The 27946-nt window shown below is 32.9% G+C and overlaps 2 protein-coding genes across 2 annotated transcripts; both read left to right on the top strand.

Annotated features, from left to right (window-relative positions):
- Positions 1-861: 861 nt before the first annotated feature.
- LOC111704953 (CCR4-NOT transcription complex subunit 2) lies at positions 862-27613 on the top strand. Its single transcript, XM_023477353.1, has 16 exons — positions 862-873; positions 14496-14499; positions 16064-16145; positions 16837-16927; positions 17474-17542; positions 18949-19026; positions 19566-19660; positions 20220-20307; positions 20841-20956; positions 23740-23894; positions 24595-24666; positions 24877-24911; positions 25295-25430; positions 25632-25735; positions 26415-26609; positions 27254-27613. Exons 3-15 carry the CDS (start codon positions 16124-16126, stop codon positions 26566-26568), a joined length of 1215 nt encoding a protein of 404 aa, XP_023333121.1. The 5' UTR covers positions 862-873; positions 14496-14499; positions 16064-16123; the 3' UTR covers positions 26569-26609; positions 27254-27613.
- Positions 5452-9503, top strand: LOC111704954 (uncharacterized). Its single transcript, XM_023477354.1, has 5 exons — positions 5452-5593; positions 6422-6486; positions 7773-7862; positions 8673-8739; positions 8812-9503. Exons 1-5 carry the CDS (start codon positions 5503-5505, stop codon positions 8859-8861), a joined length of 363 nt encoding a protein of 120 aa, XP_023333122.1. The 5' UTR covers positions 5452-5502; the 3' UTR covers positions 8862-9503.
- Positions 27614-27946: the final 333 nt, after the last annotated feature.

The raw sequence follows: 27946 nt of genomic DNA, 5'->3' as shown, positions 1-27946 counted from the left end.
TGGGAAAAAACTTCAACCGTTCCAGTTCAAAAACTTTCATATCTTGGTTTGATAACTGACACAGTTGAAATGAAATATTATGCCCCAGTTCATAAGATTACTCACTTAAAATCTCTTCTAGAGGAAAGTCTGAAAAAATATCATCAATTCAAGTATTTACAGCTCTAGATTTAGCCTCGCTGTTGGGGAAAATAAACTCTTTATTCAAAAGCCATGGAAATTTTGTTTACATGTGTCGTCATGTTCAAAATCTGTTGGGTAAAGCAGTTTTCTCCAATGGATGGGAAACCAGTCTGTTTTTAAATGATTTGGCTTTTACTGAACTTCAATTTCTTTTGGACCATCTTGATTTTTTTAATGGAACTGTTATCATCAATGCACCAGGCAGTGGAAAACTTGCTCCTTTTAAATTGATAAAAGATGCTATTCAATCCGTTGAAAGAGATGAAATTTTAAATGAAGAACTGTTAGTTTCTGATGCTTCAGATCATTCAGCTTTTATTTTTTCGAAAGGAAATATAAAACTCGTTGAAGATTATACTTTTTCACCACTTGAGAAAAATTTTTCTTCCAGTCACCGAGAACTTCTTGGGTTACTTAAAACTTTGGAAACCAATCCAAAGTTTTTTCTTAGTCTCACTAACCCTACTCTTTATTGGCAGACAGATTCACAAAATGCTGCCAAGTTCGTTCTCAAGGGCTCACGTAAACCCAAAATTCAACAAGATATACTAAAAATCAAAATCCTAGAACGTAAATATAATATATTTATTTGTCCAATTTGGACCCCGCGGACACATAGTGACATTGTAATAGCAGATATCGGTTCTAAACTTGCAACAAGCACAGATGAGTTCAGTATTTCAATTCTAAGTCTGAGAGTACTTTTTTCCAACTTTAAATTGTTTCCGACAGTAGATGCTATGGCTTCAGATAAAAATTTCAAATGTTCAAAATTTTACTCTCTCATCCCACAAAAGTATAGTGACTCGATTAATTTTTTTGCCCAATCTCTCAACTCATGTGAAGTGTACTATTGTTATTACTATTATTTACTAAAAGATCAAAACTAATAGCCTAACTGATTGAAATATTCAATTAACTCATCCCCTGTATTTGCAAAAGCAATAAATCATACCAAATAAATTAAAACCTTTTAACTAAAAAAAATTTGAAGCAAAATTAGCTTCAAGAATTAAATTGAATGAATCAAGGTACTAATGCAAGGAAAGTTATTTCATAGGCGTACGCATTTTTTGTACTGCAGTGTACTGTTTTATGGTGGAAAAGTAAACACAGACGGATTCCACATCCTGACATGGAATCCATGTTCACAAAAATAATCTATGAAATATTCTGGTCATAGGGATTTATTATGTAAATTATCAAAATTATCAAAAATAAATGATTTAATCCTCGGATACTAGACGAACACTGATGCATCTATTCTTGTTTACAAATTCCGCCCAGAGAGAACTGGTTTCAATATGTATCGAAGAGTATACACAACCGCAACTAACTTTCCTTGCATTAGTACCTTGGAATGAATTAAAGATTCAATCAGAATGCTCATGGAAAGGTACAGATGAGATCAACACTTATATAATTCAGTTTTTCCTCACTATAGGGGGGGGGGCATTCGGTTCGGCCCTATTGTACTCGCATATCCCTATGCAATTACATATGATATATATTTCTACATCTATATCTATATAAATTTTTGTTTGTTTAGATGTCCGATCATATACTCAGGAACACTATTGTCTCAAATTTTGATTGGAGAACTCTGGAGAACCACGGGAATGTTCTTAGCATTCGTTTAAAAGTTCTTGGGTTGACTCTTATAAATAAAACTTTGTTTCCGGGCAAAGCTGGGTTCCCAAGCTAGTTATAGATATTCTGAAACCATCAATTAAGTCTTTGTTTTAATGTATTGATAATTTCATACAAAAGCACTTGATGCAGTCACCAGGCAGATTCGGTTTATTACACAGAAAAATAAAACGCAAAAAAACTAGTTTTCTTCTTCGTTCAAACATTAAATGTTGCAGCAGCCTGCAGGACTAAACCAGAATCCTGCGCAAAACTAAACACTCCTTGGGGCCTGGAATTTTGGCTTGTTGCGGGGGGGGGGGGGTACACAATTGCGTAATACGCTTAGTCCGTCCCTACAAATCCACTGAGTGTAACCACATTCCTCGAATACACCAAACTATCAACACTAAAATGAACCGAATTAAAATTTTGTAAACATAGTGATAGTTATTAAGAAAATTTCAGATTTTACTCACATTATCAATGATCAATCTACATCGTAATTTGTACGAAATTAAAATCTAAATATCTAAATATTATTTTATCCTGGAGGTATGGAAGATTCTATATCATCATTACGGGAAAGTTTACACACAACATAAGTGCTTGAGTATATTATTTAATCATAATGAAACAGGGCAGAGGCGGCTTATGGTGGAGGCAAGGGGGGGACGTCCCCCCTCCCTGGAAAATTTGGGGGGACGTCCCTCCCCCTGGAAAAATTAGAAGCGCAAGAAAAGAGAGCTCTGGCCCCCTACTAACCCTTTAATTTGATTTTTAAGAATAGAATTAGATTCAAAATAAATTTTCACTCAAAATGTTTATTGTTAATAAAATTAGAAATCTTGCAAATACATTTTCCACATTCCACCCTAGAGCTGCTCATGGTTTTGACATAAAATTAACTAAATTCACTGTAAAAAATTCATTGATTTCCTCCCCCCCCTCCCTGTGGAAAATATCATAAGCCGCCCCTGAACAGAAAGATGTACACCATTAGGTTGCAAAGATATAGGGATTAGAAAATTTGAGTTTGTGGCAAAGACTCAATTCCTTAGTCGAATTCCCACCATCCTTTGGTTGAAACTTTAATTTGGAACTGAGGTTTGCTTAGTCCAAAATGACTAAGCTTATCGTATAGCTCTTAATTCTGTTTCATTTTTCACACAATTATTTTGAAAAAAAGTGATGATATATGGCGGATTAGTGCTTTTACTTTAAAAGACAAAAATTGTTTAATATTTTTACACCACTTGAAAGTTGTCTGACCACTATTTGTAAATTGTTTCAGAATGTTTTTAGTACAAAACTTTTTTTATAAATCAAACTGCAAACAAACTACAATAAAATACAATACATTAATGCAATACAATACAATACAATACAATACAATGCAATACAATACAATACAATACAATACAATACAATACAATACAATACAATACAATACAATACAATACAATACAATACAATACAATACAATACAATACAATGCAATACAACACAACTTACCTTTAAGTGAATGAAACTATTATAAATCTGAATTTATAAGAAAAGGACAAAGATATTACTTTTTTTCAATCTTCTTAAAATTAAACGTTGTTTTTCTAAAATCGTCATAGTGTGTCCTCTTTATTTTTGTTGGAATGAAAAATAATAATGGTTGTGTTTATCTTAGATTATCCATAAGATTCAGAAAATAAGGGGTTTCTTATACTGTAAAAGTTGAGACTGTAAAGACGACCAGAAACTTATATAAAGCTAGCTTGGGAACCCAGCGCTGCAAGGTTACTAAAAGTTACTCCCACCGTTTACCCGCATTTGAACGATTTTTACCAGGGAAACTAAATCTTTGCTTTTAAAGTCAAACCACTCAACTTAGAATCTCAAAACCAAGCTAAGAACATTAACATTGAACAAATTAATTAATACAGTGATAACCAGAAAACTCTGAAATAGAAAGACGACTTTTAAACGCAAGGTATAACTTTAAACAGTGAAATAAGCATGTACCACACCAAGCCCGTCAGGACAAATGGAGGAAAATGTACGCTAGATTGTGACGTATGTATTTAGGTTAATCAACTACACTGATCATTGTTATTAGGTGCAGTACGTGGAAAAGGGATTTGAAAACAAACCAAAATTTCGCTGAGGGGGGGGGGGATTTTATTCATGGACTATTTCGGTTATAAAAAGAATTGTAACTTTTTCTTCGCCTTAATCATACATGATAAAATGGTAAATGAAGACAACATCTAATAAATATACAGTGCTCCCCAAAATAAAAGGGTAGGTATTGGCGACTTTTCAAAATATCCAGTGCTCCCCAAAATAATATGGAAAATGAAGACGACTTCTTATAAATATACAGTGCTCCCCACAAAAAATATAGTACAGTGCAACCCTTAATAAAGAAGACATCGGAAGAATTTATCAGATGTCGTGTTGACAATTTTTCAATGAGTTTTTTACTATATTACGTAAATTTCAGTATTTGCGAAAATAAATAAATAGCCATGAATGTGCGGAAACAGTTTTAAAGAGTTCCATATAATCATTTAATTAAAATACATATCTGCAACATTCCATATCAGAAAGTGAAGAATACGACATTTGATAAATTCTTTCAATGTATTCGTTATTAAGGGTTTCACTGTAGGAATAGACCTTAAATATTAAGTGCTTAAAGACATTATATATTGGGTCAAACAACGGGCAAAAACTCGACCAATGATAAAACAATCCAATCGAGTATAAATACATAAACCTAAGACCTGAATTATGGCCGCTGCGGCTGCTCTTGGCTCTGAAACTGTTTAACCCAGCCTAACCTTGAACATTGGCTAAATTCTTAATAATGATTTTATTGTGTTATAGTTATATTTTTTAATTGTGGCTTTATCTGAACATCTTCTCTTTGGACAGTATAAAACAAAACGAAAAAAATTTGCGGATTTCATAAAAATTTTTTGCGCATTTTCAAAATTTTTCAAAAATAAAAAACTTTTAAACACAAATTTTTAAAATTTTGATCATTCATAAACCTTCCCTGGGGTCACGTGAGGTCCCAAAAAAAATTGGGCCCGATCTGTTCAGCCGTTTTGACGTTTGTTGGATACAAGCAAACAGACACCCAAACAAACAAACAAACAAGCCAAATTTATATATAGATTGTGATTAACGCTTAAAATTATACATCGAAGTGAATCCAGCTAATTTCGGAACATTTTCAGACATTTAATTTGATCTCTTACTCAACATCAGTCAAAAACAAGATACTTCATATACAGTTAAACCCACAACTTCGGAGTCATTATAAAATGTCGTCTTGGCTTTTTTATACCACCTTGAATCTACATAAATCTCCATATAACTATTCAATTAAATATCTGCAGCATTCCATTATCAGTAGGTTAAGAAGACGACATTTTATTAATTCTTTCTATGTCTCCAAAGATCTTGGTTAAACTGTACTAAAAAAGTACATAGCCCAAAAGTTTAGACTCGAAGGACTTTTTACAAGAACCTCTAGTTTACCGTATACCATCTATCATTCAAGCAGTAAATTAATGTAAAATAAGTAATCGTTTATGCTTAGTTGAGTGTGATATAGAATTTCAGGTATTTTTGCAGTTGTTGAAACTTATAAATTAATATTATTTCCAGTCGTTTGTGTTCATTGTAATGATGGTTTACCGAACTGGAAATAGCTCTGATCCTACTGGTTGGGGAGCATATCATGATATGGAGGCTTTTGGAATATTCACCTGCATCGGTAAAACTAGAAATTTATCGCTAAAATAAAAAAATCAACAAAATGCAACTTATGAACCTTGTAACCTGTAGATCATGTAGATTGTAGACTATACTACAGTGCATTCCCATTAATTAAAATCTTTCAAGTTTTTAATCTAATCATAACTCATCTTTAAAAAAGGTATTGAAACTAAAAATATGTTTTGAATTTCATTTCTAGTAAAGAGTGTCCCACGAAACATGACTTTAATGTCGTCTTCCACATACTGAATCAAATATCTTTTTGAAGTTTATTTCGTTAAAAAATCTTTTTCTCAACTATATTTTACTAAAATAAACTTTTACTAATAAAATTTACTATAATATGACTCCCATATAATATTTTTATTATTGTCTTAGGTATCAAACCTCACAAAAAATTATGGAAGAAAACATTCTAAACTATTCCCAAATTGTCATGTTTCGTGGGACACCCTGTACGTAACAGAATAAATTTGCTTTTTTTGTACGTAAGCTGAAAACTAGAGGAGCTACGAGATCACAAAGTAGTACTAATGATGTTACATACATTTTACCTTCTTCAGCTTAGTTCGCAGTGCCATAAATGCTGCAATTATTACGTTTCAAGATAAATTACAAATATCATTGCTTAGATAAGTCAAAAGAAAAACTAGTTTTTATCCTCTATCTCAAAGAATACTATCTATCTATCTCAAAGATTACTATCTATCTATCTCAAAGATTACTATCTATCTATCTCAAAGATTACTATCTATCTATCTATCTCAAAAATTACTATATATCTATCTCAAAGATTACTATCTATCTATCTCAAAGATTATTACAGGATACTTCTTTTTTACGATAATCGTGATGGTTGGCATGATTGCTGGAGACTCAGCTCCTATTTTTGTAAGTATTTTTTTTTTTTTTTACACACTTTTATATATACATTTTAAGCCGTTTATTTTGATCGGGGGTTGGATTATGGATATGTTCAGAACTTCAGGTTAAAAAATATGGAATTAAAGTGATTAAATACATATAAACTACATACAAACATACAAAAAAATTTATTTTAATTATGAAAATTTTGAAGTCCTAACTGAAGACGACATTTACATGGGTCTTTAGTCTATTTTTCTTGTCTTTACTTTCCAAAAGAAATCTTTTCATGCAATTATTTCCAAACGAAATAAAACCTTTTGGCCCAACCTGTCGTCGTTGACTTAGCCTGTTCCTCTTTAGTATTTATTCACTTTGGGTATGGATCGGGTTTATGCCTTTTTTAGAGAAGTCTCTAAGTCATTGTAATGTTGTGTTGAAGTTCTGAAACATGACAGAAAACTGGTAATTTTCGCATAAATTTTAAATTGGGTATTTTAAATGCGAATCAGATCCAAAAATAATCTTTGATTAATAGTTGTTAGAATCTAATTATATATCTAGATTATCCTAAATCCGTTGTTGTAATTTTGTGTAAAATAGCTAAAAAGTACATGTTGTTTTTTCGAAATAGCTCGTTTTAACAAGAAAATTAATTATACTCATTATAACTCACTGCAATCTACAATTGATACAATGAGCGTATGAATGAAAAGCTTATCAGAATATATTCATTTTGTCAATTCTTACCATGACACATAGGACAACTGCATTTAAAGAGAAGTGTTGTGGAAAAAACCAGTCACCCCCCCCCTGACCCCCTAAAATACTCTCCGTGGGGGAGGGGGGATAAAATATATATTTACATTGAAAATGCACATTTAAATTTAACCAATAAATACAATTTCGACTCCGTCTGTTAAATGCATGAATTTCTTAAATGTATTTTATTTTTCTTAATTTTTCTTAAAGGAATTGAGTCTTCGCTACAAACTCTGATTTTCCAATCCTAACATCTTTGCAACCCAATGTTGTAGACCTTAGATATTTCAAGCTATAAATTTTGAAAGATCAAATAATCTGAGTTTTAAATATCAAATATTTACACCAGCAGGTTGCAAAGATATAGGGGTTTAGAAAATTTGAGTTTGTGGCATAGACTCGACTCCTTTGTCTTTACAATTTAATGCTGAATCATTTTTGGCGTCCTTTTTTATATCTTGTCCTTTTTATATCGTGTCCTTTTTTATATCTAATCCTTTTATATCTTGTCCTTTTTATATCTTGTCCTTTTATATTTACTTTTATTTTAGTATCTTCTCTTTGATTTCTGTGGATTCTTGTTCTTCTTGAGTATGGGATCAAGAGAGATTGATATCTTCAGAAATTATCCTGAAAATCCGGTACACTTTTTAATAGAACGTTGCAATATTTATATAATTTGAGTTTTTCTCTATTTGTAATAAATATTATCTATCATTATGCTTAGAATTACACATGTGGAATAAAGAGTTACGCTGTATCTATAAAATTCTTAAAGATATATTTAACACAAATTATTTTTGTCTTCTTTCATGAATCAAAGCAATGAAGTAAAGACTACAGTGATAATCAATAAACTGTGTTCATGGACTATTTAAAGTTAGAACTTGAGTCTAAAAGACGCCTTCCTATTTCAAAGTTTTCTGGTTCTTATTGTATCTACATAAACTTAACTGAAAAACTACTAAAGTTGATCTTAATCAATGCAGTATATCGAATAGATTCTAGTACAATAGATGCACCGTACGCGTAGAATGTGTACACTCTCAGTACAGCTGTACTCTTACGTCACAAGTATCAACTTAGTTTTTGTATCCTACAAAATTATAAATAATAGTGATAATTTTAGAATAAAGTGCGAACCTTACAGTAAAATAAGTGCGATTGTTACATTGTATGTGTTCTTTATTTTCTGTTTTTTACACTTTTTTATTTAATCTTGGAAAACATGGCAACTAATGTGAGAAATTTTCGCTCGCCTTGTTATATTTGACACTTGTGACGTCGTGTATAATTGGTCCATTTCTCTGCATGCCACCTATTGTACTTGATAATCTAAAAGCAGTATATTATTATTAAATCCTGGACAAGTGCTTCAATAAAGTCAGTTAGGTTATAAAAAAGTTTTTCAAATAATTTTAAAAAAATGCATAATTAAAGATATGTTTAAGATCCTCCCTATCAGTGCGGCACTAGCTTTAGGAAGTATGGCCATCATCACAGCAGCAATATTTCTAGGTGAGATAATGAAAATAGTAAGCTAGGCATAATCATAAAAACAAATTATAAATTACAAAATTATATTTTCAGTTGATGTTGTCATCCGAATTGTTCGTCTCGTGAAGGGGAACAAAGACTGAGGAACCAAAATTAACAGAATTAACCGAAAAATCAGAATTTTGCTGATGCAAGCAAAACAAAAAACTGAAAAAGTTTCAATTCAATTTTTTTCTCTAGAAATTTATTGTATGCCCTTTTTCTTCTCTGTAGCTTCATTCGACGTAAAAGATGAAACCGAACTTATGATTACAATCTCATTTAACTTTTATGCAGTGTTTCCAATATCCCCATTTAATGATCTATAATCCACCCAGTATCTTGGAAGAATGAAAAAAATACTTTTCTTTTTACGTTTCTCTTAAACTCCCTGGTTCTTATATTAGCTTTTAAATAATCACTTGAAAATATAAATCTTGTTTATGTTCGGTACAGTTTTACGCAGAATTGGATCTTCAGATAAGGCAAACGAAATTCTTTAAAAATAAAAAAATCTATTTGAAAAAAATTTTTGAGAATTTTTTTATTTTTGGGGCTTAACCCTTACCGCGATTTTTTTGGTCACGCTATTAGTTTAGTGAGCTTTTCATGAAAAACCTGAAATTTGTTCAATGTCTCTTTATAGCTGATAAATCAGTGCCTAAACACGTTAATTAAACACAATATAAAAATAAAAGTTTAATATATGAATATTGTATTGGAAAATATATATTTAAAAAAATGTATATAATATTAGAACTGAGGAAAAGTTAAAAATATTGTACCATTCTTTATATACCGGTGTGTTGATAACTCTTAAAATAAAACATCCGGTTTTGCAAAATTTCGCAAAAAAATTGCGCCAAACGCACAAAAAATGCGCAAAAGATCTTTTTTGCTATTTCGTGAAAACCCTTGTGCCCCCCCNGTCGTAAGGGAATGTAAATTACCATTTTGTGAAAAACATTTTATTAATTTACCCAAATGTTTTTCTTAATTGATTGAGTCTTTTTTCAAAACAATTTGTATAGAAAATATGTGTATGATATTTTGAGATATTTGAATCCAAACTTTATGAGAACACACTTGGTCCTGCCAAAACCTAACTAAAAGTAAAATGGCTTGTATACAATTAAATTTTTTCTAATTTCTCAACAACTTAACAGCTCACTCTGTTTATACGTGTATATAGCTAAAGTGGCCGTGGCGTTGCCTGTGGAATTTTATTTTTTTTACTTTGGAAAACTAAATTTCGATTTTTGAAAAAAAAGTTGATTTAAAAAAAAAAATGTCGAAATTTTGTTATCCTATGTTACAAGCTGGGGAAGGAAGGCGGCCACAAGCCACAAGCCTGGCCACATATCTTTTTTTTGTATTTCGGGAGCCATTAGCCACAACAGAACGGTCTTCCATGGTAATTACCCCTAGAATTCTAGGGAGGGGTATTTACCCCAGGATTCTAGGGGGGGGGGGTAATTACCCCCAGGATTCTAGGGGGGGGGGGTAAATAACCCCAATAACCCCCCTTATGGCCGCCACTGGTGACTGGCCACAGCATTTGAGTCTTCATTTTACACATTGTGGGCACCGAGACAAACTGTTTTGGGTAGTCTACAGAATAATAAAAAATGAGAAAAACCACAATTTTAACGCCATTACCTGTGCGTTATAGTTTTACACAAAAATTAATTCTATTTTGAAATTAAAATCAAAGTCAAATAGTGCAAATTTTTGTTCATCGGCCTTCTTTTGAACTTTCAGTGTATGTTAAGGATCAAAATTTGTATTGTTAATAATTTTTCAAAAATAAGCCATTTTAGAGGAAGGATTGAGTTTATTTTTTGGGAAAATAAGTTTAGTGGTTCACATTAGAAGGAATTGTCATTATTTCAATTGAAAACTTAGATGTATTAAGTACTTTATAGATATCTTTTGCATGACGTTGCTGGATTTTTGAAAATCACAGTTTCAACGTCCTAAATTTATGATTTAAAAACGTAATAACTGCCGGAAGACTCACATGCTGTGACATGGAAAACCGTACGGTTGTGTATAGAACATAAGCTACTAGAAGATCACCGTTAGATAACTTGTGTATATGAAAAAAAATAAAACAAACAATGTTAAATAACAACTCAGATCAGTAGAACTGCAATTTAGATCTCCAGATGCAAGTAACGTCAGATGCAAGTAAACCAAACAAATCACCCATGGCTGCCGAAAGACAAAAAAGCTAATATGTGGCATGAAAGGCAAAAATGTTGTAGCTTATGGCCGCCTACCTTCCCCCCGATCATGTTTCCTATGGCACAAATGGGTTCCCTCATCACAATTCAGCCCATTCAGTTCAGCCGTTTGGTCCGCTATAGCTAACATACATATTAGATTGTCAATAGGTCTAAATTACGATTTTGGGACTAATTAGAACATTCAAGAAGAATTAATGGTTTTAAAAATTGAATAAGGCTAATTTAAGAATTTTCTTGTGGAAAATGAGACGTTGTGTCCCTTTTTTGAAAAAAAAATATTAAAGAACCAATTAGCTCTAATATCTTTCATATTAGGCTTATGCTGGGTTAGCTGGGTTTAGATCATATATTTGTTTATTTTAGATTTTTTGAAAAATCTTTCCCAATTTAAAAAAAAAGTTGTGAGTTTTATAAGTGCTGAAGTTTTTGGGTTTTAATCATAGATTTTCATTTAAATGGGGATTTAATTGATGAATTTTTGAGTGAAAATAATTTTTAATTTATAAACATGATTAAAAACAATCTTTTGAAGTCCAATTTGTATTTTTTTCCGATCATAAATTGTTTTCCCCCCACAGAAGTTTTAAGGTATGTTTGCGCATGGTGCGCTAAAAAAATTTCAGGATTTCACTTGCAGAATTTTAGTGAAAAAATTTAACCCATTAGTGCAGACGAGATCATTAACTATTAGTGAAGGTGTTTTAGAAGGGTCTTGCCCAAACAAAACTTGATTGTACTCATGCATGAAAAAATGATATATTAAATTTTTGAATTTTTGTACAGGGTGACCTGTAAAACATGAGAATCTAAAAAACTTTGGTAATTCATAATTATTAAATTATCTTCAAAACTTTACTTTTCATGTTTTAGGTATTTACATCTATAATAGAAGATTCCAAAAATATCTTTAAATTTTTTCTAGCAAAATAATTTGCAATTTTATAGATTCAAAAATAAATTACAGGGTGTTCTTTTGTTTTTTTTTCCGAATTCAAAATCTTGTTTTTTTGGGGGTTTTTTAAAATTGAAAATAAAAAAAAAACAATTTTGAAGTTACGTCAAATATAAAATATGTTTTGAAAACAGGAAATCCTAAGGAAAGCGCAGGAGAAGACAAGACAGCATTTAGTATAAGAAAAAAGGCACTTTAAAAAAACCTCACCCCGTCAAAATTGACCTTCTCGTCACTAATGGGTTAAAACGTACGGTAAAGTGCCGGAAAGAATAGTCAAAAAAATTTTTACTTTTTCCCCCCACATAATATACAATTATTTCATCGTTCCCCCACACCCTCCCACGCACGCAACGCATAGGGGGGACGTTTACCCACTGCCCCCCCTCGTACTGCTTGTACGCCCCTGTAGTTGCACCTAGCATATTTTTATCCCTTTCTAAACAATTCCATTTAATTAGGGAAGAATGCGTAAGTTGCCTAGAAATGAACCCAGCTGTTAATTAAAGGCTCGCTTGCTAACTTCACGTACAGAGTCCTCTAGCGGTGTTTAAATTCGACATTTTTAATTTTACAGAAATTTTTGGCAGCTGAACTTTTAAAATGTCCAAAAACAATTTCACTTTATAGAAAACTGTGTTCTACATTCTTACAATAATGACCGAAAATCTTGCTATTTAGATTCAAATCAAGTTTCAGTACGATATTATACATGAGTTTATTTCTCATTTTTCTACGTAAATGAGACATGTACTTTGGGGTTAATGGTTTATATTTTTCTATATTTCAGAAGGATGGCTGGACTTCTCGCCACCGGCAGGTTTTTAAGGCCAGCTGTTCGTCAACAGTGTTCATGTATTAGGTATAGACAATATAATTCTGTTCTGAGGTCCAGGTATATTTCTAGAGAACGATTTTTGGACCCCCCCAGCCCCCCCCCCTCCTATCAATTTTGTACATGGACCTTACAGAAAGTGTCTTGACTTAACCTATCCCGTGGCCGCAGCGCTCGGCCCACAAGCCTGTCCTAGCCGCAGCGCTCGGCCCGGAAAGTGTCTTAACTAATCAAACCCGTGGCCGCAGCGCTCGGCCCCCAAGCCTATCCTAGCCGCAGCGCTCGACCCAGAAAGTGTCTTAATCTATCCTAACCTAACAATAATAATCAAATACTAATTTACTATTTCGTCATGTACAAAATTGATTGGAGGGGGGGGGGGGGTCCAAAAATCGTTCACTAGGACAGACCCCAAAATCATTCTCTAGGAATTTATCTGGTTTTTGGCTAAAATTTGCTATTATTATTCAAATATGTTTATTTGTTTTAAATGCATGTTAACAAAATATGAGGCGCTTTTCAAATACCATTTTTACATTTTGAGAATAACTATTATATATTGAGAAATCAAGGTTAATGTTAATTTAGATTAATGTCTGGTGATCCATTTTCCGGAGGCAGTCCTCCCAACCTTACAGGAGGACAATACCAACATCCTACGTGAGTAATTTCAAATATCTTTACGGGGACTAAATCATTTTAGAATTTGGCTTCGTAGACATTACTTGTAATACAAGATGATATCAAGGTTCTTAGATTTTTCGCCCTTTTTTAATATTTTCACCTCAAAATGCATGTATTNTGAAAGATCCAAACCACCCCCTCTATTCCCAGTTGGAGGGGAATAAAAATTATAGAAGCTTATTCTTCTGTAGAAAGACTCGTAATATATTAGTGGCTTCTGTATATAATTTGCTTTTTTCGTTATTCCGCAAGTCACTTTTTCTGGGACTAAGAACTGTCCATTTTCAGATTAAAACGTCTCCTTAAAGGTAGTGATCGCGCAAAACGAAAGGGATTTAGGTTGACATCGATTTGAATTCGATATCGACAGCTACTAATTTTTGTTCCATCTGTTGCGTCTATAAGGAGAAAACTGTTAAAAACGAATCAAACCGAAGATGGTAGGACTCGTTACAAATTCACGGAGTATCAGTATTTCACTCTGATCGTAAATAATTCAATATAATTTAAAACATATCATTCATATTGCAACCTACAATATTCAAATTCAATTCGATGCTTTCGTATTTAGTTGATATTTGATTTTTTTTAGAAATGACCCCCCTCCAAGCCATCAGGAGATCACTGATTGGGTGAAGAAAGAAACTGGCAATAACTGGAGAAGTCTGGGTTGGAGCCAACTTAATCCTAAAGTTGACAGAGAGTTCAATGCCCGTGAGTTAAAATTATTATTTTTTTTTTAAATTGATTTTTCTGTTACGTCTTCAGCTTGCAAACCTTTCTAATATGTTTCTTATAGTCAGAGAATGCAAAAAAAAATTAAAAGTCAGAAATAACAGTACACAAATTTCGCCTATTTTTTATTTCTTAAATACAAGATTTTTCAGCGAATACTAGTTCAGTTTCTAATATTTTTATATTTAGTTGCAATGTTTATAATGGTAACAATTGGAACCGTTGGTGTTGGAGCATTTTGGGCGTATTCTCCGCGCAACGCTAAACAGGATTGGGCAATCAGAGAGGTTTGTTACTTTAAACAGTTAATGCTGAACATAGAATTAGATAAGGAAGAAAACCATGCTCCAATATTATTTTTTTCAGATATCACACTTTGCTCAACCCCCTTCAAATTGATCTAATTTGTTCTATTTTTTCATGTTTGCTGGACTCAAATCCCGGTTTTCAGTTTGCAATTTAAATTTATAAAAAATTGTTTTTCAAATGTTGTTTTAATATCCAAAACTAATCCTATGCATGATCTGACCCATCAATACTTGAAAACAAAAATTATAAATTTACTTTTAATTAATTTTAGGCTTATTTACTGCTTCGTGAGAGAGAGGCTGCCGGTGTTGAACCAATCAGCAGAGATCTTGTAGATCCTGACAAGGTGAAATATTTTAATAAGAATATGACAGGGGTATATATTCTTACTTCTTATTATCAAAATTTTACCAAATGGGGAGAGAAATAAAAAGTGAAATGTGAGTGGAAGATGAAAGGAATAAATGTGCCAACAATACAAATAATAATCAAAGTGTGAATATTCTTCCCCAAATCTAGCCTTGAAGTTTTGCTTGAATTTTCTTCCCTAAAGTTCCTTAAAAATCAAAAGAGGGAAATTCAATTTAGATTAAATTCTCTTTCCCACAAGTTTACTGGTAAGTCAATTCAGCTTCAGTTTTCTTCCTCACAATTGTCTTGGAAAATAAAAAAAGTAAAAAAAAAGTTCAATGAGATAAATTCTCTATCCCGAAAGTTTCCAAAAAATCTGAACAGGGAAGAGAATTTAGTTAATTAGCTTTAAAATCTTCATATTTTTCAAATTTATTTTTTTCCTGTTAGAAGAATAGTATTAATTTGTTACTTCTTACGATAGTTTTATTTGGTTTATTTACCAACAAATTCGTTGGGGGCAAATACACACTTAAAAACAGGGACGAAAAATCAAGTTACTTTATATTAAGGGGGGGGGGGGAGTAATAAAGTAATAATATACAGTCCGGGCTTATACCATTTTTGATGCAAGGTCGATGTAGTAACTTTTAAGAGTAATGTTTGAACCCCTGTGAAAGGGGGAGGAGGAATAGTGAAATCAACTTTTACCCAATTTCTTAGTCGCGCTACAATAGGTCACACTACGGTTACGCTCTACCACAGCAGTGTATATAGTTAAGAATTAGATACGACCTATGGTAGCTAGCATGTTTAAAAAATTGGGCTTTAAAGGCTTACTTACTTAGTGCAGGAAAATAGATTGTTTGTTATGTAAAAAAATATATTCTCACTCGTGACGAAAATCTGAATTATTTAATAATAATTCTAGCTTTTCATGTGACAGATTTCATAACTTCAAAATCAGTTTTTTTAATTACGAACAAAATTCGTTAAATATAAAATAATAAATGTTTAATTTTAACTATTTTAGATTCTTGCCGCCTTGCCATCTGACGAAGAACTTAAAGAAGCCGGAGTTGTAATCAACATTTAGATTTATTTATATTCTATTCATCCAGATTTTTTGTTAATATTAATCCGACAAGATATAATATTAAATCAGATTAAGATTAAAGCTAGTGATTTCAGACAAATCAATGTGAGATATTGAGACGAGTTTTCAATAGATTTGTGCGAACTCTAGATTGAATGGTACAACTAGCTGAATCAGGTGAGCTGAGTTCTATACGTATGATAATTTATTACTACTCTTAAAGAGAATATTTAACTTAACCAAGGCTACGCTCGGGATGTTTTGCAGGCAAAATTGGTCAGGGAAAATTTGAAATTATCCGAAAAAGTAATTATCTTCCAAGTATTGAAATAGAAATAAACAAATTTTTTTCACGAAAAATTAACGCAGCGCTGAATGTTATTTTACTTAAAATCTCACTGTTAAAGGAATTATGTTTTGGTAATAACTTGAGGTAAAAGTTATAATATCGTACAATCTTAAATGTAATGTCCGCTTGTCAGATGCCACTTTTTGCCTTATTCAGAAACTGAAGTATTGTTCAATCCTTACCGAAATGTCCCTTTTTATACTTGCACTTATTGTCCTCTATTTAGACTTTACTGTAATGTCCTCTATATAGACTCTACTGTAATGTCCTATATATAGACTCTACTGTAATGTGTCCTCTATTTAGACTCTATTGTAATGTCCTCTAAATAAACTCTACTGTAATGTTCTATATTTAGACTCTACTGTAATGTAATGTCCTATATTTAGACTCTACTGTAATGTCCTCTATATAGACTCTACTGTAATGTCCTCTATATAGACTCTACTGTAATGTCCTCTATATAGACTCTACTGTAATGTCCTCTTTTTAGACTCTACTGTAATGTCCTATATTTAGACTCTACTGTAATGTCCTCTAGTACGGGGTTTCCAACCCTGTACCCCGGCCAGCAACAACAGCTCATGGGGTCCATACACAATATACCAAGGTAATAAAATCAAAATTATTTATTAATATGTGATTTTTTTTCCGGCTTCAGGAGGGAATGTTAATTTAAAACTTTCCAGTTATTTTGGGGTAATAACGGTGGTATACTAAATCTGATAATAACGTGCCCCCCTCTCCCCTCCTTTGCGGTCTAATTATAATATTAATACCTTGTCCAAAAGTCCCCCTTTTTTTTAATTATTGCCGGAGGATTTCTTGTTTATCAAAAGAAATCAAACTTAAATCCTTCTTTTTCAACGCTGTGAACATAAAGCTCAATCGATATGGCGTAGCGATTTCCCAATAGTAATTTTGTTCTCCTCTCTTTCCGCTTTTTGAAGCCGGCTTCTAATAGAATAAAGCGGATCAAACTATTTTTTTATTCTGAGGCCGAATTTAAAGAATTTAAACCGCGTCGTTGAACCGCCAATTTAGCGCCGACTCAAATCTCGAAACACTTTTACAATTTCAAGTGAACCAACCATAATTGAGCCGCGGCTCAAATTCTTTAAATTTGGCCCGGCAATGTAAATATCTGTTGTTTCAGGGGCTTGGGCCAAGCACTGCACTCTCAAGGTCTTCAGGGGAGAATAACACCGACACAGTTCGGGAACAGGTAGAACAAGAACACCATTTATATATACACTAGCTTGGGAACCCAGGGGAGTCATATCAATATTTGAGGCAAATCGGTCCAGGGGTTTCTAAGTTATGATCGGAAAGCTAACAGACTAACAGAGATTACAATTTTATAAATATACCAGCTTAGGAACCCAGCGCAACCAGGTTACTAAAAGTTACTCCCGTCGTTTACCCGCGCTAAAACAATTTTACCGGGAAACTAAAGTCGACCCACTTAACTAAGAGCTCCCCAATCAAAATTTGAGACAAATTGGTCCAGGGTTCCTGAGTTATGATCGTACAAGCAAACAAACAAACAGACAGAAAAACAGAGATTACAACTTTATATATCTAGATAAAAGAAAAAGATATAGATACATTTCTTGTTTATACACATCACGATTTTCTCCCTTAGTGTCAAAATATTTACTTTAAACTTTAAGGTAGAAAAAGAAAAACAAAGCGCTAAACCATCTCCTTATATTTTTTTTAGCGTCAAAATATTAACTTAACTGATTGTTTGGGTTCTAAAGATCCAGTTAGAGCAGGGGCGGGACGGTGATTCCTGCGCCTGGCGGCGGTCTGGGGGGTCCACATTGGGGCCTCTTGCAGATTTCACTTCCTTATGAATCCTTAGGAATAAGGAAAACAAAAAGAGCTTAACGATCTTAAGAATATCTATTTCGGGTCTGAAGCTTTTTCTTTAATAATTATGTTCTTTCTACATTCGCTCTCCTCTTGATTTACTGTTATTTCTTGTTTATCAAAATATATATTTTTGTTTATGCAAGACCATTAATATCTAACTGGAAAATTCAGATTAATAAAACTATAAATCTTGTGAATGCAATACCAGAGTGAAAACCTTTAGAATTGTGGATATGGAGATCAATGCATTGATCTCTTTTTTTATTTCAAGATTAAGAATATTTTAATCTTAGTGTTTATCTAGTAAAGTAGATAACATTCAAGCAATCAGGTGGTTTAATTTTGCGTACCATCTAATGAGAGAACTCTCATTCGTCACAATCCAGTATGGATATCTAAAAAAAAGGTTAAAAAAGCGGATTAAGTAGAAATCAGAAGTGTCCACAGTGGATTTTCAGATCAAGCGATCGGTATTAATTCGAAAGTGTTCAGCTCAGATGATAATAAATCTTATTAATAAATGTAGATAAAATTTTTTAATTACTTGACATAAAAAAATTTGATTACATAATATAAATAAAAATTTAATTACTAAAAATTTAATTACATAATATAAATAAAAATTTAATTACATAATATAAATAAAAATTTAATTACATAATATAAATAAAAATTTAATTACATAATATAAATAAATAATATAAATAAAAATTTAATTACAAAATATAAATAAAAATATAAATACAAATTTAGACCTGGGTCCAATCTCGGAATGAACTTCATGGGAAATAATTCTGCGAGTAGAAATCCTCTTTTCTCCAGGAAAATGGGGTAGGTTGCACAACAATTTAATTTTTAATTTAAAAATCGTATCTTGTCAACGAGTATTAAGGGGTATATATGTTCAAAAAGAATTTAAAAGGGGGTTGGGTGGGAATTAAAAATGATTTAATATTTTCTTTGACATGACATTTAGCAAACAAAGCCCAAAATAAAGAACATTCTTTTCAGTTACTGGGGATTTTTTTTCAAGAAAATAGATACCCCTGTGTCCTTTGATTTAAAAAAAGAAATAAGCAGTATTTCTTTATTACACGTTTTTACCCTCGTTCTCATATGTGTTATTAGTTGCTAATTGTCATCTTCTCTCCGTCGAAGAAAATGTTTTCGAAAAATTATATGGGTATGGGAAAATTCTAATCAATCGAGGCATATTCGGTAATTTTTTCTTATCTTTTACTGATGCAGATCGATTTCTTTACTAATTCTTGCAGTACCCCATTCATTTTTCGCAAACATTCCCTTTAATAATTGCCTCGTTTCTTGTAACAATAAATAATTTGTCCTCTCTAATTGATTGTATGTTCTAGTGAGGGACCTGCGTCCTTTGATCCAAGTGATTTCCCAAGTTTAGCACCTGGTGTGGGATCTGGTATTGGTGGGATGCCTGGTAGACCTAACTATGGTAATTATTTCAATCTTTTGCAGTAATCATAATCTAGAGAACATGATTTGAGAACGGATATAAAATTTACTATCTCAAGTAAATTGAATTTTAATAGAATATTAAGGTTAAAAGAAAAGATTTGTGAAAAAAAATGATTCGAATTATTTACCCATGGGTTTCCTTGAAAAATTTCAGCCAATTTGGTCCAGCACTTTGGCCAGCTATAGCTAAGATATATATTATATATACGAGGTTTGTTTGATCAAGAATGGGAATTATATTTAATTTCTTTATGTATTGGAGAATATCCGTGACTAATTGCTTGTTGGAAAGGAAAAGTTGTAAGCGTTTGATTGCACTACAATATAATCTGCTGGGTAAAAAACTCAGTCTTCCACCCGCAATTGAGTAGAACCAAATCAGCGTACCCCGGCCAACAATTGATTGATTGATTGATTGGTCGATCGATGATTGATGATTGATTGATCGATTGATTCATTGATTGATCGATTCATTGATTCATTGATTTAAATGATTAATTGTGTGATTAGTTAGTTGATTCCTCTATACTGTTTAGTTGGTATGGTTAAGCAACCAACAGATCATTCCTCGGATTTTCAAATGTCTAATGAAGATTTCCCAGCACTTCCAGGAGCTCCTCCTAGGTTAGTACACTATACAGTAAACACAGCGTACAAGTAGGTTATAACTATTTTCTCAAAGGCATCTTCCCAAGGGCGATTTCCCAAGTGACAATTTTCCAAGTGGCAACTTCCCTTATGTGCACCAAGCGGGAACTTTCCAAAGGTTAGGTTAGGCTTTTGGAGGCACCGCAGGCTGTAAATGGAGCTCAGCACTGAGGATCCGATTGACAGACTTGGGAAATTGCCGCTTGGGAAATTGCACATTTGGAAAGTTGCCGCTTGGCAGAAAAAAAAACCTTTGGGAAAGCATCTAACATCTACAAGTATGCATTGCATAAAATGCAATATATGTTAAATTAATCTATCATTTTCCCCCCTCCTCACAATAATGTGGTTTTTACATTACCTGAAACTTTTCAAATAATAAGATTGTTAATGGGGATGTTACACATATTTGCGCGAAGCAGCTAAACAATTTGGGTTGTTTCGTTATATTGGTGTAAAAAATGAATAATTTGTAAAAAAAACACATCTACATTGAAGAACTATTTAAGTGGTCACGGTTCATCCGGGAGTATTATGGACTCCCTGAAGATGCCTGTAATGACTCCAGAACAAGAGTTAAAACATCAGCAGCAGGCTAGGAAGGGAATTCAAACTTCTCCAGACGGTAATATTTCTTTCAGTTATGGGACAGTTTACGAAATTCAAGTAACTTTAATAGTGACCAAGTATTTTTAAACAGTGCTTAGGATCCGGATCCGTTGGATCCGCAAGATTTTGGCTTCCTGGATCCGGATCCGCAAAAATATGCGGATCCACGGATCCGGATCTAAGGGGTAAAATATCAAGCAAAAACTACAAAAAAAACTTTTTTACTACAAAAACCCAAATCTGAACTTTTGAAAAAAAGAGAGATTATAAAAATTTCCTCATTTCTGAATGGTTCATCAAGTTTTAGGACAAAAATAAGCAAAAAAAGTNTATGGGCCTGCCTTCATTTTTGGTTCAAATCTTCTAATTTTTTGGCTGCACGCCTAATTAGTGATCGAAATTCCTAAAATAAAATAAAATTGAATTTTAATGATGAAGAATACTTCTAAGGTCGATCTATCCATTTAATATGGTAGTGTACTATACTTTTCATAAGTAATGTACTAATTATTTCAATTTCCAAAGATTTAAAGTTTTATGAACCCTAATAACATGGATCTTCAAACTTTTTTGATTTGCCAATTTTCTATATGCCATTAAATTTATGCCCTAGCTTGGCCGGATTTAAAAAAAAAAACGGTCACAATTTCCTGTAATTGAACATTTAAAGGAGAATTAGACTTGGAAATGGATTGAGAGGTGGTACGGGTGAAAAATAAAGAGACTGTGGTTCGGAAGTAGAAATAAAGTGGTTGACCCAACTCGTGTCAGTCTGTTTTATTTTTTGAATATTCATTAAGCTGGAAAATTATTTCATGATTCAAATGAAACCGAAATAATTGATATTTTCTTCAGAATTGTTAACACTAATTGGAATAAATACGACTTTTTATACACTGGAAGTAGCAAGTAAATAAGAAATAAATCTAAACTGATTGTAAAACACGGTTCTCAAATGAGATGACGTTGCAAATCTCATATTTAAATCTTCATGCAGGGTTCTCAAATGAGATGACGTTGCAAATCTTATATTTAATTCTTCATGCAGGGTTCTCAAATGAGATGACGTTGCAAATCACATATTTAAATCTTCATGCAGGGTTCTCAAATGAGATGATGTTGCAAATCTCAAATTTAAATCTTCATGCAGGGTTCTCAAATGAAATGTCGTTGCAAAGCCCATATTTAAATCTTCACGCACAGTTCTCAAATGAGATGACGTTGCAAATCTCATATTTAAATCTTCACGCTCAGTTCTCTTTAAAATAAAACATTTTAAACTTTAATGAATTGATAACTGAAGCTCATTAACCCAGCTGTACATCTTTTTCATCTATTTGTGGCAGATTTTTGGCCAGTGACTCAAATACTATTTGTGGCAGATTTTTGGCCAGTGACTCAAATACTATTTGTGGCAGATTTTTGGCCAGTGACTCAAATACTATTTGTGGCAGATTTTTGGCCAGTGACTCAAATACTATTTGTGGCAGATTTTTGGCCATGTAACTCAAATACTATTTGTGGCTTATTTTTGGCCATTGAATCAAATAATATCTATTTGTGACAGATTTTAGGCCAGTGAATCGAATAATATCTATTTGTGACAGATTTTAGGCCAGTGACTCAAATTCTATCTATTTGTGGCAGATTTTTTGCCAGGAACTCAAATACTATCTATTTGTGGCAGATTTTTGGCCAGTAACTCAAATACTATCTATTTGTGGCCGATTTTTGGCCAGTGACTCAAATACTATCTATTTGTGGCAGATTTTTGACCGTTGACTCAAATACTATCTATTAGTGGCCGATTTTTGACCGTTGACTCAAATACTATCTATTTGTGGCTGATTTTTGGCCAGTGACTCAAATACTATCTATTAGTGGCCGATTTTTAGCCAGTGACTCAAATACTATTTGTGGCAGATTTTTGGCCAGTAACTCAAATACTATCTATTTGTGGCAGGTTTTTGACCAGTGACTCAAATACTATCTATTTGTGGCAGATTTTTGGCCAGTAACTCAAATACTATCTATTTGTGGCAGATTTTTTGCCAGTAACTCAAATACTATCTATTTGTGGCAGATTTTTGGCCAGTAACTCAAATACTATCTATTTGTGGCAGATTTTTGGCCAGTGACTCAAATACTATCTATTTGTGGCAGATTTTTGACCGGTGACTCAAATACTATCTATTTGTGGCAGATTTTTGGCCAGTGACTCAAATACTATTTGTGGCAGATTTTTGACCAGTGACTCAAATACTATCTGTTTGTGGCAGATTTTTGGCCAGTGACTCAAATACTATCTATTTGTGGCTGATTTTTGGCCAGTGACTCAAATACTATCTATTTGTGGCAGATTTTTGGCCAGTGACTCAAATACTATCTATTTGTGGCAGATTTTTGGCCAGTGACTCAAATACTATCTATTTGTGGCAGATTTTTGGCCAGTAACTCAAATACTACCTATTTGTAGCAGATTTTAGGCCAGTGACTCAAATACTATCTATTTGTGGCAGATTTTTGGCCAGTAACTCAAATACTATCTATTTGTATCAGATTTTTGGCCAGTGACTCAAATACTATCTATTTGTGGCAGATTTTTGGCCAGTAACTCAAATACTATCTATTTGTGGCAGATTTTTGGCCAGTGACTCAAATACTATTTGTGACAGATTTAAGTGTCTTGGTTTGACAAGTGGCATATTTTCGGTGTAATAGGTGTATAATGTTCACCCAGATAATCCTAGATAAACCCCTTCACTAACCACAATAAGATCACAGTATCATGTTTATTAGGTATGGTAACAAATATTCCGTCAACGATGGTTGTTGATCAGTTTGGAATGATTGGTCTGCTCACCTTTATCCGGGCAGCAGAGACAGATCCTAACCTGGTTTCTCTTGCTCTGGGTACAGATCTTACCACGCTAGGACTCAACCTTAACTCAGAGGTAAACTTCAGGAGATTTTTTTTAAAGAAACATTAAAATGTACCTTGTAATTCCAAAGGTACATGCAATAAATATTTATAAAGAAAAGTTGCCATATTTATTCATGAGAAGTGTGATCAAAACTGATGTTAAACAAAAATCTGCTCATCTTATCGTTCTGTTCCAAAATTATCAGATTAATTATCACATTCTAGTCAAGTGTCTATTTGCCGTTGCGTAAACACTGAATATTACATTTGATGTAAGTTTTTAAAGGGATAATTAACGTAATCCAAAGGAACCCTTTATTTAAAGAGTGCCATCAACGTTTCACGCAATCGCGAGAGATTTTTTAATGAATTTGTTAATATTTGATTACATCCGGCAATTTAAAGATTACTTTAAATTACTCTGCAAATTTTGTACTATATAAAACAACAAGCTGCAGTGCCCGGTGTTGCCCGTGAAATAAAAAAAATAGAATTTTATAAAAAAAAATAAAGAAAAAAAAATCTATTTTTTTCTTATGTTATTCACAGGGTACTCATGAGTTTCCTAAAAAAAATGTAAGACAAGTTGGTCCAGACGTTTGGCCAGCTAAAGCTAACATATATATTTGGGCTCTCCATGGGGGGGGGAGGGGGGGTCAGATTCAATACCTTATACCCTTTATATATGAGCGAAGAGCTTTGTTATAAAGATAAAGATTTCTGTTTTTTAGGTTACTTTGTTTCCAACATTTGGTGGACCTTGGGCTGATACTCCTTGTAGACCTCAGGATATTGATTTCCATGTACCTCACGAGTACCTAACAAATACTACTATCAAGTACCTCACGAGTACCTTACAAATACTACTATCAGGTACCTCACGAGTACCTTATAAATACTACTATCAGGTACCTCACGAGTACCTAACAAATACTACTATCAAGTACCTCACGAGTACCTTACAAATACTACTATCAGGTACCTTATAAGTACCTTACAAATACTACTATCAGGTACCTCATGAGTACCTTACAAATACTACTATCAGGTACCTCACGAGTACCTTATAAATACTACTATCAGGTACCTCACAAGTACCTTACAAATACTTTTATCAGGTACCTCCCGAGTACCTTATAAATACTACTATCGGGTACCTCATAAGTACATTTGTGTGTGAATAAATCTTTATATAATATACAAAATATATTTAAGGTTAGAATCAAGTGTTTGGGTTTATAATAATTTTCATTCATTCGTCATTATTTATCAAAATAATGACGAGATAAAGAGATTACAATACACATCAATTTTATTTGACGAATGCAATTTTTTGGGGGATTATTAATTATTAATTATCATAGAATAAACACGTAATTTTATCCTTAATTTCAAATCTGACATTTTTAACTTACATTATATTGTTTTCAGGGATAAATTAGCACCTGTAAAACTGAACAGATACAAAGACGACATTCTATTCTTCATGTTCTACACTAATGTTGGAGATGTTCTACAGATGGCCGCTGCAGCAGAGCTACACAACCGGGATTGGAGATACCACAAGGTAACAGCACGCATTGCCCCCCCCTCGGGATCTTTTATTAAAAAGCATTCCATCTTATTTAAAATGTAGGGCTACCAATGAGTATCCACAAAAGAATTCAGCCCATTCGGTCCAGCCGTTTGGTCGGCCAAAGGGAACATACACACGAATGTCTTGCTTTATTATATAGATTATTTTTTTATGATAAAGCCGATGTTTCAGGAGGAAAGATTGTGGATAACCCGTGCTCCTGGGATGGTTCCGTTAGAGAAGACACAAACTTACGAGAGAGGGACATACTACTTCTTCGATGTATCAACGTGGAGGTAAATATTATAAAAATTTGTAATTTATCAATATAAAGTTGTAATCTCTGTTTTGGTGTCTGTTTGTATGTCCGATCAGAACTCAAGAACCCCTGGGCCGATTTGCCTTAAGCTTTGATTGGGGAACTCTTGAGAGCCATGGGAATGTTTTAGTTTGGTTTTGCGATTCTAAGTTCAGTGTTAAATATACCTAAAATTGTAATTCACGACCAAGTGTGGGTAAACGGCGGGAGTATCTATGAGTAACCTGGGCAACGCTACCCAAGCTATTGATTAATATGTTCATTATCAGTAATTTTTAACTTTTTACCCTGAAAAGGAATTTTGAAATATCCATTATATTTACTTGTAGAATCCCATTTTAATACTCAATAGATCTTATTTGCAGTAAATTTTAATGTGGATTCGGATCCGGATCCAGGTTTTGAACATTTCTTTAAGATTTACTGAATTTTTTTGACAAAACAGAATTGTCAAACTATTTTTCTTCTTTTTTTGTCAATTTTTATGCTAAAACTTGATAAACCAATCAGAGACCAGGAAATTTTGATAATCTTTCTTTTTTCAGCAGTTCAGATTTGGGGTTTTTAGAGTAAAAAGGCCAAATCTTGCTGATCCAACGAATCCGGATCCGGATCCTAAGCACTGCTTATTTGTAAATCAATAAATCACTTTTTAGGAAAGTTCCCAAAGAATTTCATTTGGATTATGACAAGCTAGAGGACCGACCCTCCCTGGCATCTGCTCCTCCTGGTTCTGGACCTTCTCCTGGTCCTACTGGAGGATCCCCTGGTCCCATCGGTCCACAGAATACACAGCAAGGAGGGTTGTAATAACATGCTCACAATACAACATTCATATACAACACTCAAAGGTAATTTATCATAATTCATTGATGATAACATTGATAGATTTTAAAAATGTATTGCCGGAATTGTAATCCGTGACCTTCATCAAAGAATGTTTTTTTAACTGGTATAACTTCAAAGTTTTCAGATTTTTAATACTTTCCTAAATTCATAAATTTTAAAAGTGTCTACTATAAACCCCTACAATCCTTGTCACATAAGGATACAAATTATACAATAAAGTATATAGTATATACCTCTGTTACCAAGGTTATAATGCAAGGAAAGTTATTTCAGAGGTGTACGCATCTTTTGTACTGCAGTGTACTATCTCTGGGCGTTAATGTAAACACAAGAAGGATGTCGAAGTCTGACATGGGATCTATCTTTCACAAAAAATCGATTAAATATTCTGGTCATAGGAAACTATTATGTGAATATCAAAATTATCAAAATTCAATGCTAACCTCCTCGGATACTAAACAAACACTGATGCATATGATCTATTCTCGTTCATAAATTCCGCCCAGAGAGAACTGGTTTTAATATGCACGCAGAGTATACGCAACTGCAATTAACTTTCCTTGCATTATAACATTGTCTGTTACTATCTTTTTTATTATTAAAATTCATATGAATGAATAAATTTAAAATTAGTCTTTTGATTTAGGTGACCTGATGAATTCATTGCTCGACAAAGCAGAGATCCTATTTAGCATCCTTATAGGACATTTTAGACCAATAATTTATTTCAAAAATATATTTTTCCTGATCCGTCAATCCATCTCCCCTACTCCATCCTGAACCCTCTGCTCTTGGTTGTGAGGAGTGACTCAGCTGGAATATTGAGTTAAAATGTAAATTGAGTTCAACTCAACTCGTGAAGCCTGTCCGTTTGTTTTCGTCAACCTGTTCATGATCATAACAGCGGCCCAACCAACTTTGTTATATTTTGTTAAAAAGTATTATACATAATTTTTAAATATTATAGAATTGCATTTTTGAACCAATAATGAGTTTATTATTTGAACAGTTAGTGATGATTAAAAGTTCTTATTTCCGGAGAGAAAATTTCTTTATCACATAATCGAAACTTTATTGTTGTGATCCTCGGGACATAGTAATGATCTCCATGTTATGTAGATCTGCGGATTAATATTTTGTCTCCGATATCCCGTAATAGTAGACGCTTATTTTTTTATCAGGCAATGATTCCTGTAAATCTTTAAAGTGCCCACACTGGATATCGATATCAAGTGCTCAAGATATCTACACAAAAGTTCTGATCTCATTTTTGTGACATTACTCACTATTTTTGTGACGTTACAGAATATTTTACAAGGATTGAATTATTTTAAAAGAT

Source organism: Eurytemora carolleeae, unplaced genomic scaffold (assembly GCF_000591075.1).
Source record: "Eurytemora carolleeae unplaced genomic scaffold, Eaff_2.0 scaffold644, whole genome shotgun sequence".
In the NCBI taxonomy this organism is placed as follows: Eukaryota; Metazoa; Arthropoda; class Copepoda; order Calanoida; family Temoridae; genus Eurytemora; species Eurytemora carolleeae.
The sequence above is the reverse complement of the archived record's forward strand: the minus strand, read 5'-3'. Positions and strand labels throughout refer to the sequence as shown.